The sequence below is a fragment of the Centrocercus urophasianus genome, unplaced genomic scaffold (assembly GCF_019232065.1).
Source record: "Centrocercus urophasianus isolate 14NV4802_14NV808 unplaced genomic scaffold, USGS_Curo_1.0 seq_9, whole genome shotgun sequence".
Lineage (NCBI taxonomy): Eukaryota > Metazoa > Chordata > Aves > Galliformes > Phasianidae > Centrocercus > Centrocercus urophasianus.
Window position 1 is genome coordinate 16,869,494 of NW_024885532.1, and position 13,957 is coordinate 16,883,450.

General features: G+C 38.8%; 1 protein-coding gene across 1 annotated transcript in view; it reads left to right on the plus strand.

Moving 5' to 3' along the window:
• The first annotated feature begins 3,316 nt into the window (after positions 1-3,316).
• Positions 3,317-13,957, plus strand: part of DIAPH3 (diaphanous related formin 3) — a 229,272-nt gene continuing 218,631 nt past the window's right edge. Inside the window, exon 1 of the mRNA XM_042839146.1 lies at positions 3,317-3,448. Coding sequence (XP_042695080.1) covers positions 3,317-3,448 — 132 coding nt within the window. The remainder of the gene's footprint in view (positions 3,449-13,957) is intronic.

A 13,957-nucleotide genomic window follows, 5' to 3' on the forward strand; every position in this document is an offset into this window, starting at 1 on the left:
AGTTCACTCGATAAGACACAACAACAGGCTGTGTTTTTCAAACTTAATTTTTATTACTTACTTTTTTTTTATTATTAGGTTAGCAATCCTATGATTTATTTTTGGTGTAACTACTTTATTAACCATTCGAATAAGATTTTAGGGAAGGTGTAAGATACAATCAATTGGGATAATTTACAAACAGTTATGTCGGTTTGAGAGATTTGAGATAGAGAGCCTGTTTGGTGCTTTTCATGAAAGAAAGAAGAAATATCCTGGAAAGGCACTTGCAGCTAGCATCCTTCTTGTTTCTGCCAGTTGGAGCACTTGTGTGGCCTTACTGACAAAGTCTGTTGAAACTGTATGATAGCTGTATAAGAACAATAACATTTCTTACAAAATTCTAGCTTTTATGTGACAGTCTAATAGGATTAATCTAATTAAAAAAAAAGAAAAAAGAAAAACAGTTAATTTACAGTTTTACTGTCTTTGTGTAGGCAAGAACTAGGCATCTCTAAATAAAATATGGAGAACTGCCTAATTTCAGTCAAAAGCCAGCTTGCAAATCCAGTACATAGGGATTTATTTGAAAAACTGCCTCTCTGGAAGAATGAATATCAAGAAGATATTCATTTCTGTAGGTTTAAGACTTGAGCCACACTAAAGAAAAAAAAAAAAGACACGGAATAAAATTGGGAGAATCAAGTTAAATACATCAATTCAAATTTTGCAAATATTCCTACATTTAAGTTATGCTGTTTCTTTGTCTCATACGTTTTTGAAACTGAAAAACTCATTTGAGAAAAGAATAAAGCAAAATCATCAAGCTATATGCATGTTCCAGCCAGTAAGCACAGTCCAAGTATAGTCTCTTCAAAACTGCAGAATCATAGAATTGTTTAAGTTGGAACGAACCCTTAAAGGTAATCTAGTCCAATTCCCTTGCAATGAACACGGACACCTACAGCTAGGTCAGGTTGCTCAGAGCCTGGTCCAGCCTGACCTTGAATATCTCCAGGGATGGGATATTCACCGCCTTTCTTGGAAATGTTTTTTTTCTATCCAGTCTAAATCTCCCCTCTTTTACTTTGAAATAGTTTCCCTTTGTTCTGCCACAACAGACTGTGATAAAGCATCTTTCCCCTTTCCTTCTCCAGGCCAAACAGCCTCAGCTCTCTCAGCCTGTCCTCACAGGGGAGATACTAGAGCCAGTGTTACTGATTCATTCTTGCACCTACTACTCTGTTATTATTAATCTTGACCAACTATGCTGTTAAGCACCTAAGAAGCACAAGAGAGGTAATGTAAAAGATAATAATAATTGATCAAAAGTACTAACATTTATTTTTGGCTTAGAAAATTGTCTAATAAATTATTCTCTTTAGTGTTTCCCTATTATCGCAATACAGTACTTTGAAAGTGATATATTGGCACAAAGCATTGTGTTCTACCACAGTGCAATTAGGAGGTCCATTTAAACAGCTTTATCATATGCATACATAGGCTGATTAATTTTCTAATCAAATGTTCCAGGAAATCATTAACCATGACATTAAACAGTGTCATGCTAATTACACTTTCCACAAAGAATTCCAATACAAATTTACAAAAGATCTACAGAAATGTGCCAAGAACAAACACTTTAATGTATTCAAATAATTCTAGCCCCACAGCTCCACAGTGTTGGGTCCCAGACCTCCAAAGGTCCAGTTTGGGGCTAAACTCTACCGTGCTTTAATGGAACTCCACATCACTGCAGGCATTAGGTGCAGCAAGTGTGATGGGTTGCATCTGTTTGGGCGATGCTGAGGGACTGATGACTTTATCTTTTGTCACTGCATTGTAATGAAAGGCATTCAAATTATTTTGAAAAAGTGAATACAATCACAGAATCACAGAATTGTAGGGGATGGAAGGTACCTCAGGAGATCATCTAGTCTTGGGGAGACATTTTATTTTTGCTATATTCAAGGCATAACTACACTTCAAAAACAAGATCAGTATCTTTCTTACTGAAGAAAAAAGAAACTGCTGCTATTTTGGCAAACACTCTAGATATGAATGCTGAGTGCTATCTTTTTTTTCTTAATGATACCCAGAGCTGAGTATCTCTGTTGCAAAGAAAGGCTGAGAGACCTGGGTACAACTATTTATGGCTGTTTACGAGGGTGGATAATGAGAGGACAAGAGGGAATGGTCTTAAACTGAGACAGGGGAGGTTTAGGTTAGATATTAGGAGGAAGTTTTTCACACATTGTGTGTTGACACACTGGAACAGGTTGCCCAAACAGCTTGTGGATGCCTCATCTCTGGAAGATTTCAAGGCCAGGCTGAATGTGGATCTGGGCAGCCTGGTCTAGTGGTTGGCGATCCTGCATATAGCAGGGGGATTGAAACTAGATGAGCACTGTGCTCCTTTTCAATCCAGGCCATTCTATGATATGATTCTATGAAAGGGTGGGACTCAAGCCGATGAGGGCAGACTCTTCCCAGTGGCATGCAGCAATGAAATCATGACTGTAAGACTGATAGAGCACTGGAACAGGCTGCCCAGAGATGTTGTGGAGTCTCCTTCTCTGGACACGTACCTGCACATGCACAGTTCAACCAGTGAGGGAACCGCCCTGTCGGGGCACACCGCCACAAGCTTCGAATTACGTGGCAGTATAAAACTTCCTGGGGCCAAAATTACAGACTAATAAAAAGTGTCAGGGAGGGAACGGGAAAAAAAGGAACATCGAACCACAGCTCCAAACGAAGTCACAAAACCCGCCCCCAGGCGCACAGCTCCCCGAACTGACAGAGGAGACGCACCCGTCCCCCCAGGACGTCCGGGACTACAGCTCCCGCCGCGCGCGGGGAGCGGGCCACAGCGCTCTCTGGGACACGTAGTGCGAGAAACGAGCGGCGAGAGCGCCGGCTCTCGGGGAGAACAGCTGATTCAGCGGCGATTGGCAGCAGGCCATCCAACCAGGAAGCGACCGTTTCCTTCTGCCGCCGTGGATTGGCTGTCGTGGAGGGGTATGGGGCGGGACCGGCAGTGGCGGGACGATTCGGAAGGCGGTGCATTCCTGGGCGCTGAGCGTTGGGGTGCGGCCGTTTGGAGCGCGTTTTGTGCTGCCCCCGGTCCGTGTGTGGCGCGAAGCTGCTTCCGCGGTGCAGTCCGGAGGGCAGCCATCGGTACCTGGATTAAAGGCTGCTGGCTGTAAATCCTCTGCCTGGCTTTAGCCCTGAGGCCCCCTCCTACTCCCCCGCGGCGCCCTGCCGGCCCAGCTCAGCTAAGCCGCTCTAATCGCAGCCCCCGGCTGTCTCCGTTTCGCCTTTTCAGGGCACGGCCATGGAGTCGCGGCGGCCGCGGCCGCGCTCGCCACCGGGTCGCGGCGGGAGGGAGAACAAGGGGATCCGCAGGAAGGGCCCGCCGGCGGCCGGCGGACCTGAGGAGGCCGTGGACGGCAGGAAGCCTAAATTCGTAAGTACGGCTCCCTCCTACGGCCTTGCCCGTGGCATAGGCGGAGGCCTGCCTGAATGTGCGCCCGGGAGAGCCTCCCTAAGGGTTCCAGGGCCTGCCCGCCCCAGCTTGCTTCTGTCCTGCTGTCCTCACAGGGCCCGGCTCCCTGTTGCCTCACGTGCTTTCAGGTCACTGCTCTTTATGAAGAAGTTTTCTGAATCACTGTGTGACAGTTGTAGGGGTGTTAACAGAATGGCTCTTCACCCGTAAATGATGCCACTTCCACTAGAGCTGGATGTTTGGGCTTTGTTTTGGTCATATAAACTGTTTAGTGGAAAATGGACTCTGAATTTTATAGAAGATCCTGAATTGGAAGGGAATATTGAGTCCTTGTCCTGGCTCCACAGGGGGTGACCCAGAAATCAGACTGTACGTCTGAGAGAGTTGTTCTTGAACTCCCAACAAGTTCAGTTCTTTGACCGCTTCCCTGAGGAGCCTGTTTCATGCCTGACCACCTCTCTGGTGAAGAGCCTTTTCTAGTTGTCCAATCTGATCCTCTCATGAGGATGCTGTGACGCTGTCGCTGGAGAACAAATATCAGCTCTGCCCCTCTGCTCCTCTTGCCCCCATAGGCCGCAATGAGGTCTCTCAGTCTCCTCTTCTCTGGGCTGAAAAAGCCAAGAGACTTCATCTGCTCATCATATGTCTTCCCCTCTAGATCCTTCCCAATCTTTGAAGCCCTTCTTTGGACGCTTTCTAATAGAATACTGTAGTAGTAGTGTAACATAGTAATCTAAGGGATGCAGATCTCCCTAACTCTGCTTTACAAGGTTTGTCTAACAAACTCATCAATTGGGAAACTGAAAAGAGCAAATAGGTGCCTACAAAATTATATGTATGTAAGATGTGCCCTAGCTAAAAAGAACCTAAAAATAGCCATTTTTTTTTTCTTTGGACACGCCAAGTTATTCAAATATCAAAGCTGAGCAAATACACATTCTACAAGTACCCACCATATGCAGAGCAGATGTGTACCATGCTCTTTAGAATGTGTGTGTATGAATCTGTGGGCCAAGAGCTGGTCACAGATAAATACAGGGCTGTGTCAGAAAACATTCTTTAGCCTAGGGTCTCTGAATGAAAAGCTATATGGTCTGCTCAGTTGGACTAGTGTTGGAATATGACTTGGTAACTGGTTTATTCCTGCAGGAAGCAAGAGGCAGATTTGTGTATAATTAAAGCTGACAACAGCATTGAGTTAAAAATCTTTTATTTCTTGGCTATGCTTTAACTGTTAAGATCTTAGGCAAATTGCATTTTGCCATCATTTCCACTGTTTAAACACATTTGGGGAGGGAAATCAGGGTGTTCCCATCAGTTTCAGTATTCCCCTCAATAGAAATACAAACATTTTTTAGGGAGTGGAACTGTCAGCTATAACAAGGCCCTTGAGAATTTGTTGCTGAAAGGAACTCAGATGGGATTTGTAGAGAAAAGAGGCCTTCTTTTTGGTGCAGATGAGCTTGTTTGTTGTGTCTGTCTGTGAAGTCTAGGCATGTGCAGGTGAGGCATCAGCTCACTGGCTTCTTAGGACAATAGTATTGATTTTACTTTGACCCAAATACACAAAGCCAAGGAAGCTGGATTTGGGTGTTTTACTTAGCTTTGTAGAGTGTGTGATTATTGTGACAGTATGGCTTTTTTTTTTTTTTTTTTTTTTTTTTCTCTCCCAGTTTCTGAAATTCTTTAAGCAAGAGTGACTGAGAATATTCTTAATTCACGGGAATGCTTTGTCACTTTCAGAGGTGCTTGACCTGAAACAACAGTCTTGTATTTTATCTTTATAAGTACTCTTAAAGCAAAGATGTTGCCTTGGGATGGTGGTATGTGACAGTTCTTTCTAATGTGGCCTGTCTTCTAGGTATGCTATTAGCTCACTGGGAGACCTTAGGAAGAGCTGATATTCCATAAGCAGAGTGTTAGTTTTTGTCTCTGTCTTCGTGTAAACTGCTGAAAAGTATGCTTTACAAATCTCATCTGTGGCAATTAACAGTTTCTATGGGGTCGCAAGCTGTTTCATGCCCCGAAATCTAAAATGTTGCTACAGCTTCTGTAACCATTGGGCTGTTTTCTCTAATCCCTGGTTTGTCTCAGGTAATAATTTTCTGCTGAAGAAAGGTACAAATCAGTATAAGTTGTGAATATCTGTTATTTTAATGATTGTAGGCCTTAATCAACGTCTCTGATTTGTAGTGGTTTCCTTGAAAGGTACTGGGAGAAATGTGTCTCTTTTTGTCATATCATCAATTTCTGCTTTAAGATGTTGCAATGCAGAATATTTATCCGTTATTAAAACTAAAATTGGTATATTCTCCTTCGTCCTCTCTACCTCCTGTCTTCTTAAGAGACTTTTTTTAGAGAGAGGAGTGAATGGTGTGCAAGATGTTGTATGTGTATTGATTTGTTCATATCTAATTTCTCCTGTAATACATCTTCTTTCATTCGTTAGATTAGTTTTGTGTCAGAGTACACTGAACTTCTCCTTAGTCCTTTGAATTATGTGTAATCCAGTCATAAATACAGGCTCTGCCCTGTCTATGTTTGGGATACTTGTCATGCCATACTTCTTCGTGTAACCTGAATTGTGTTTCTTATCTAATATGCATTTATCAAATGTGGTTAAAATTGACTATCAGATTCAACAAACTCAAGTCATCCAGATTGGATTAGTCTAATTTTCCTTAGGACAAAAGGCTTCAAGATAAATTCCAAGTTGGACTGTTCCAATCAATGGAACATATTGATCTGGCACTTGAGAGTTACCAAATCAACAGTAGTTAAGCCTATCTGGAAAAGAATTTGATTCCTTGACAGACCTTTAGGTGAAATTGGATTGCTGGTTAACAAAATTGATATTGTTAACATGCACTTTTTTTTTCCCCTCCAACAGAACTCCTTATTTAGCAGGAGAACATTCTTTTGATTTTTACCACTTCATTTAGATGAGGGAGAAAGAGGCTTTGGGCTAAATAGTTGTTAATTCCAATTAAACGTCTTCCTGAAGTACTGCCGTCCTGAATAAACTAGCTTTGCAGAAGAAGGAATTTGAGTTGTAGTTCCTAGCTCTCTCTCTTCTTTCACAGAATTATTAAAAAAACAAACAAAAAAACCCCACATTTTTATGGCATGATGATTAGTTCTGAAGCATTTAACAGTTTGGCTTTGTTCAGCAGGCCTAAGGGTTTGGTACAGTGGAATTCTTGGAAGGATAACGTGCTGTGTGATACTTTGGTGGCCTGGCTTTGTTGAAAGCCCTTACGTTCATCTTTGAGAGGTTTGAGTTTGGTAAAAAGCAGAAATGGAATAAAGGATGGCAGAGGTTCAACCTAGCTATATATTTTCTGAGCAGGAATCTTCTGAAATCCACTGAGGAGGCTGTTCCTTTTACTTGGTGCATGTACATAATTTTCTTAGAAATGTTTAGAAATTGTGTAAATGATTGCTAGATCACTTGAATTACTTCTAATTGCTCTTTACTGGGACCACATCTTGTAGGTGCGAGACCACAGAATGCCAACTGGACATATAGATGATTTAGAAGTGTTTGGTCAGTGATACACTGAAATTAATACAATCTTCAGTGACTTTCAGATTGTATTTTTTAAGTTCTCTATGAAATTTATATGAGTCAGGAAGACTTTCTTGTTTGCAGCAATCTGTTTAACATAGGCAAATTAACACTTGCATTTAATAGTGTTTATAAATCAAAGAAAGATGTAGTTAAAAGCAAAAGCATTTCTGTTTGAATGGCGTAGAGGAGAAAGGTAAGACCGATCTGTGTCAATATCTTTAATTATGAAGTGAGTGAATTATTGCTGCAGTTATACTGCAGTGTAAGACCTTGAATCTAAATTAGCCTTTTAAAGAAATGATTGCTGAACAGATGTTACCTAAAACTCTTTATTGCTGCTCTGTAAAATTGTAAATTCCTCATGCTGTTATTTTTGTTGGCATGAATTAACACTGTGGGTTATGATACTAAATTTTAGTGCTGAGTTCTGGCACTTTGTTATATAATCTTACCTGTAAGCACCAATTTTAAGTTTAACTCATCAACGTCTAAACAATATCGCTGTGTAGAAACTGTCATGTTAAGATAATTTTGCCCCTAATTGCTTTTCAAACTGCTTTCCAAGCAACAGAGAGAGTATATGCATATTAAAAAAAGAAAAAAAAAAAAAAAAAAAAAAAAAAAAAAAAAAAAGGAAGGAAGCTATTAAATAAATGCTGAAGTAATGTATTGGAAATTAAAAATAGGAGATGCTGTCGGGCTATGCTGAAATTTTTAAAGTGCATTTACAGATGGAGATAGCAAAATTACTTAGGGAATACTGTGTCAAAGGGGATCTTAAAGTAATAACATCCAGTGTAACAATCCAATTTGCACTGCTGTAACTGAGTCTACAGGTTTCTTTGCAATCCTTTCTTCAGTCTTCTAGTTGTGATTCTACTGGATAATTGTCTTTGGGGAAAAAACAGCTTGTGTTGAATCTTTCTGGTGATAGAATCAATGGCAGTATTGGAGTTCTTTCTCACTTTCTAATTTAAGAAGGTAGATTTGTGTGATTATATGTACATCATCAGTCTTGGTAACTTCAGCTTCCAGTCTTAATTCAGTCAATTCTCTTAAAACTCATGGTATCTTGTTTAAATTCTCCTTTATTTATCTTTTCTTACATAGACTAAAAGCTGTTCTTTATGTATCAAGCTGTGCATATGCAGTGGGTTTTTTTTGTTTTTGGTTTTGTTTTTTTTAATTTCTGTGATCATTATTTTTTCCTCTTTTTCCCTCTTTCTGTAAGGAAGCAAATATAAAGATTGAAAAAGGATTTGAATACTCAGATGTGGGAGGTGTTTTTTCTTTTCTTCCTTTTTCTTTTGTAGATATAAATTATTTAAGAGCTTCAGTGTGATGGCATGCATGTGTGTTTAGCTGCCTGAGAGTCTGCTACTTTGAATGGCTTGAACTCCTGTCATATTGGCAGCAGTGTATGGTTGGGTGCTTATTTGTCTTCTAATTCCATTTATGCTGAACAAGTTGGGCTTCTGCCTGTCTAGCATGTTAACATTATCCATCCATGCCAGGTATAATCTGAATTCAAGTAAAAACATACTGTTTTTTAAACAAGTTGTTTTCATTCAGGAAGATGAGTGATGAGAAGATGATGAGAAGAGCACCACAAGAAAAGGTAGAAACTGCCTTTGGTAGAGAACATTTGAATGTTACAGAGTATATCTTACACTGCTTTAGGATGTTCTTCATCCTTTGCAGCCTACATTGAGCTGTAGTGTTGGTGTTTCTCATTTCTTTGCTTCATTTCACTGCATCAACCCAGAGTTGCCTGGAGTAATTATAAAAAGCAGTGACTCAATTTGTTAAACCTTGTCTTGCAAATTCACTTTCAGTGTGTGCTACAAAACTGTTTGTATAAAGAGTCTTCTGCATACTAATAAGATTCTTTACTGTGAGCATACAGGAAGACAAGCAGTACTGACGTACTTGTACTTTCCCTGGCACTACATCCAAAAGTTGTATCACACATGGCGACTCTGTATTTGGCATTTGTATAAGACAAGGTGATTCTTTTGTTCTGAAGGTAAACTTCTGCCTAGCAGTGCATGTGTTGGGAATGTTGCCTGCTGTGCCTTATTGTACCCTTCAGTTTCTGTCTAAGGCTTTCATTGTCTTTGATGTTTTTGAGATCAGGCCTTCTAACAGATTATCAAGTACACTGTACCATACACTGAACGTATGTATGTATCCTTTGTCTAATTAAACCAGTTATTTGTCAGTATGCCTGAGGGATTTCAGTAAGGAGTAATTCCATGTCAAATTGCTTTCTTCAAAAATATTAAATCTGTGTTCTTTTTAATTCTGAGTTAGCTTTGGATGAAGTGCCGCCAGCTCAATTTCTAAGTAAAATCGCCTTCTTCTCCCTATCTCAGACTAAGAAATAAGTTATATTAGGTGTTTATGTAGCTGAAGACTAAGTAATGGTGATACTTCTGCTTTTCCAACTGTAGGTGCTACTGATCCCAGTAAATCTGGACTTTCTAAGCATGTTAAATCCACGTAAATCTGGGCTTTCCAAATACTGTAGCTCTTTAATCTCTTGATGTTTTTGTTTTTCTTTGACTGCAAAATAGGATGTTGACATAAAACAAGATTAGCAATATTACATGTATCTATTTAATCCATTAGTAAACTCGAGAAATATTTGGATGTAGCTTCTGTGTTCTCAGAAGAAATTATTTTACTATTCTAAAGTAGTTCATGGAAGGCATAGAGTAGCATATCAGTATTTTCATTCACTGCAAGGTAATATTCTGTAGGCTTGTGTAATGTTCTTAGCAGTAACTGTAGCTACTACTTGAACACTACTTAACCCAGTTTTGTTTACTTGCAGGCCTGTACTTAAGACAGCCTGCTCACCTGAGCAGACTATGTCTTACTTCTGTCAACGTACACATCTAGGACTGAAAATAAAAATTTATGCTTGTGATAAAATGCTCTGCATCCTACTTAAGCATGATCTATTTATTTTTTACCTGTTATTATAACTTTGTTTGTCCTGGCAAGAATGAACGTGTACTCCTGTTCTCAAATCATGACATTGCTCTTAACTTCACGCCATTAAAAGAGATCAACTTAACATCCAGTCTTATAAGATTTTGGTGAATCAATGCTATTTTCCTCATCTCTGTATACTTGGATGCTACCAAAGACAACGGAAATAGGCAACTGAATTTACCTTTCCAGAGGAGGATGATTTGGTGAGGGAGAGGAAAAGAGTTGCCATGTTCTAATTGGTATCTTGGAAGTTTTCTGGCTATAAAATTCACAGAACGCATATTTTGAAATGTCTTACAGCAAATCATACAGTGCTTTGATATTAGAATGCTGAAGGAACACTGCTAGGTTGTAGTTTCTATTGGGTTTCTTCTGCTTTCTAACAAAATTGATAGATCAGTCCTATTTAAGTAGAGTTGCTTTCTTGTAGCCCTCTTTTGAAATAAGACCAGACAACAATGTTTGCATAAGCTCCTACACAGAAAATTTTAGATTTTCTGCACTTAGAGTAGTAGTCAATAAGCTGAAGGCTTGGAAAACTCACAGCTGTATACTGAGTTTCTTATACATTATGTTGTCCTTAATTGGCTGCACAGCCAGCCTTCTTTTCACTAATGAGCCAACTGAACTGAGTTATGAGATGTTCTAATGTATAGCATAGGGAACTTTCAGCCTTTCTAACAGTAAATTCCCGTGCTAAATTTCACATGTAATTCTGTAAATCATAGAATGGCTTAGATTAGAAAGGACCTGGAAGATTATTGAGTTCCAAACTCCCTTCTGTGGGCTGAGTTGCTCAGAGGCCCATCCAACCTGGCATTGAATGCATCCAGGATTTCTCTGCACAGCCTTTTTCAGAACCTCCCCACTTTCTGAAAAATTTCCTTCAAACATCTAATCTACATCTCCTTTCTTTTACTTTGAAGCCATTCCCCTTTGTCCTATCACTGTCTACCTGTGTAAGAAGTCAGTCTTCCTCCTGTTATAAATGACTGGAAGGCTGCAATGAGATCTCTCCAGAGCTTTTTCTTCTCCATACTGAAGAAGCCTAGCTCCTTCAGCTTTTCTTCATAGGAATGGAGCTCCAGCATTCTTATATTCATGAGTGAAAGCTGGCTTGAACTATCCCACCCGCTTTGTCTTTTTCAGAGGAAAAGCCAAAAGCTCAAAAATGTTCCCTTGATTCCTTGGATGCTGATGAATGTCTTCTACTGAGCAGTGGAGTGCAGAAGAGTTCAGGAGCTTTTATTTTATACAACCACGAGTGATCATGAGCATTTGAATGTTATACTAAGAAATAGAGTGAGTTTCTGTTCATAGTTCAATGTTCTGCTTCCCACACAGGCATTGCTAGAGAGCAGTCAATGGTCTTGACTGTGTGCTGCAGAGCTTTAGGCTACTGGGGAACTGTTTTCCTCTTGAATTTAAAATCTCTTGGCTGAGACTTCTGGTGGTGTCCCCAGAGCCATTTTCGGATTATGGATTTTCAGATTCATTATGGAGAGGTCTTCTGCTGTAGTATATTTAGCTATAATCATAATAAAGTGGAACTTGTTTCAAGCTATGCTTATCTATATTCTTCTGCATGGAGTTATACTTTCTAAGGATCAGATTACAGATTTTTTTGGGGAGGATCTGCACTGTATTCCTTCGAAAACTTGCTGTGCAATGTAAACCAACAAAATGCAGTTTGCAAAGGCATCATTATAATTCAGTACTGATGACGTGGCATCTTTTGAATAACAGTGATTATAGATGATGTTTTTTTGTTATTGTTTCGTTTCTTGACTACATAATTGTGACATGTCTGGTTTCCTGTTTAATTTACAGCATTTAAATATCAAGACATTGACAGATGATGTGGTAAGACAACTTAATATGTTTTGCTTTGGCTTTGCTAAGCTAATAACCTCATTGCTAACACAGTATAAGTGACCTTTTTGCTACAGAAACTGTCTTAGCTTGGAAACTAATGTAGTTAATTGGTAAAGTCTTACTAAACTGTTGGTTATCTGTAACATACTCTGTTCAAGTAGTGAAAAATCTCTGCATGGCTTTGAAATATGTTCATGGCTAAATCATGCCTGAGTGAGTTTGACAAGTAATTGTGCCTGCTGATGTATGATATAGTTAAAATGTCTGTGATTGCATACTTAATAATAAAGTTCCTTGGTCTGTGTGGCTAGCGTAAAATCCAGTGATTAATAAACTAACAGTTGCTTGTAAAGTCATTAATGCTTGCTTCAAGCAATTTCAGTTATTATCAATATCATACTAATGGTGTGTTTCAAAAAATTTCATCTCACTTCAACAGCAGAAGAGATTATCACAATGCAGATCTGTTTTTCTTTGCAATTAAAGTACACTTGTTTTGTTGTCCCTACCATTGTTTTGTTGGTTAGAGTATCTTTTCTGAATGTAAATAATTCTGGAAAGTCTTGGAATTTATGTGAGAAACAGTGTTCACTAGGCACTTAAAGATTACTTGTTATGATTTCAGTATTTATTTTTTGCTATGTTGTGTTTCTGCAGAAATACTTCTGTGCATAACTGAGTGCTTAAATGTAGAGAGTTTTATAGTGGAGGACAAACATAGAAAGTTTTATTCTGGACAGCATGCAGTGCACTTGAACTGAGAAACAGTGCAAGTTAGCAGTATTTGGAGATTCTTAGCTCAGGCTGCTTTTAGTATTTGAATTGTTCTGTGTTATTCCTGAGATTCTGCTGATGAATTGTCTGGTTATACTGACATATCCCCTTTAAGTCCTAAACCATGATATTTTTTAGAATGTGTGTTCCTTCTAGCTTCTTCATTTAGAGATTATGAAAGCAAGAATATTCTTTAAAAGAGCAGCAAGTAGCTAGCTGACACACTGTATCTGACACAGCGTCTACTTGCACGATCACTTTGGAAACAAATATGTTTTATAATTGGAGGGCTGCATATTCCAGTAAATTATTTGTAATGCTTTTTTTTTTTTTTTTTTTTTTTTTTTAAGAATTGTGCATATTATCAAGCTTTTCTTAAAAATAGAACTGCTTGTGTATGTAGGGAAAAAAGTGTACACCAAAATTCTGCTGTATAGATGAGAAAAGGTTTGTAATTTGTAGTATGCAGAGAAACAAGATTCAGAGTGAAATATGTTCTGCACATCCAGGTCCTGACTGTGTACAGGAATAAATTCTGTGACTTCTAATATTCTGCCATTAGTTAAATGCTTTGGTTTCAAAAAAAAAAAAAAAAAAAAAAAAAAAAAAAAAAAAAAAAAAGGCTGGGAAATGAATGTATCAGGAAAAAGAAGTCATCCAATGAAAGGGATTATTCCGTGCATCTTGGTTTATTTAAGCCTTACTCTTACTAAGCTCTACTATTACCAGTGGAACTTCTCATTTAGCAAGATGTTAATCTTGAAGAGCTATTTGACTGTTGAAGAAAGAATACACTTTCTTTTTTATTTTCTGAGAGTTTTAAGGAGGAAAAAGTGAGGATGTCTTTGACTCAGTGTCATTAGAAATAAATTCTCTAATGTCACGTGAAATATTTTTGCTGGTAAAGAAGATTAGTGTCTTGCTTTTACTTTCAAATACAAGGAAATAAATTGATGCAACCTTTCATTTCCTGTTTGTTCCTCTTCCAGTATTAATTATTTCAAATGAAGGCACAGGAATTGTCTAATTTTCTGTTCTTCCTTCTCATGTTGCTATTGTTAGGCTAGTTTTTCACCATGAGTTTGTGTTAGGGTGTTAGAGCAAAATTCCATGACTGAACTGCTGGCTTCTGGATTAAAGTGACTGGCAGAATGTTTGGAAGACTGAACTATTCTATTGTAGCAGATTTTCCTTATGTGAAACTGTGTTTTCTGCAGGTGTAGTAAGTGGGGGGCAGTAAAAAATTCGAG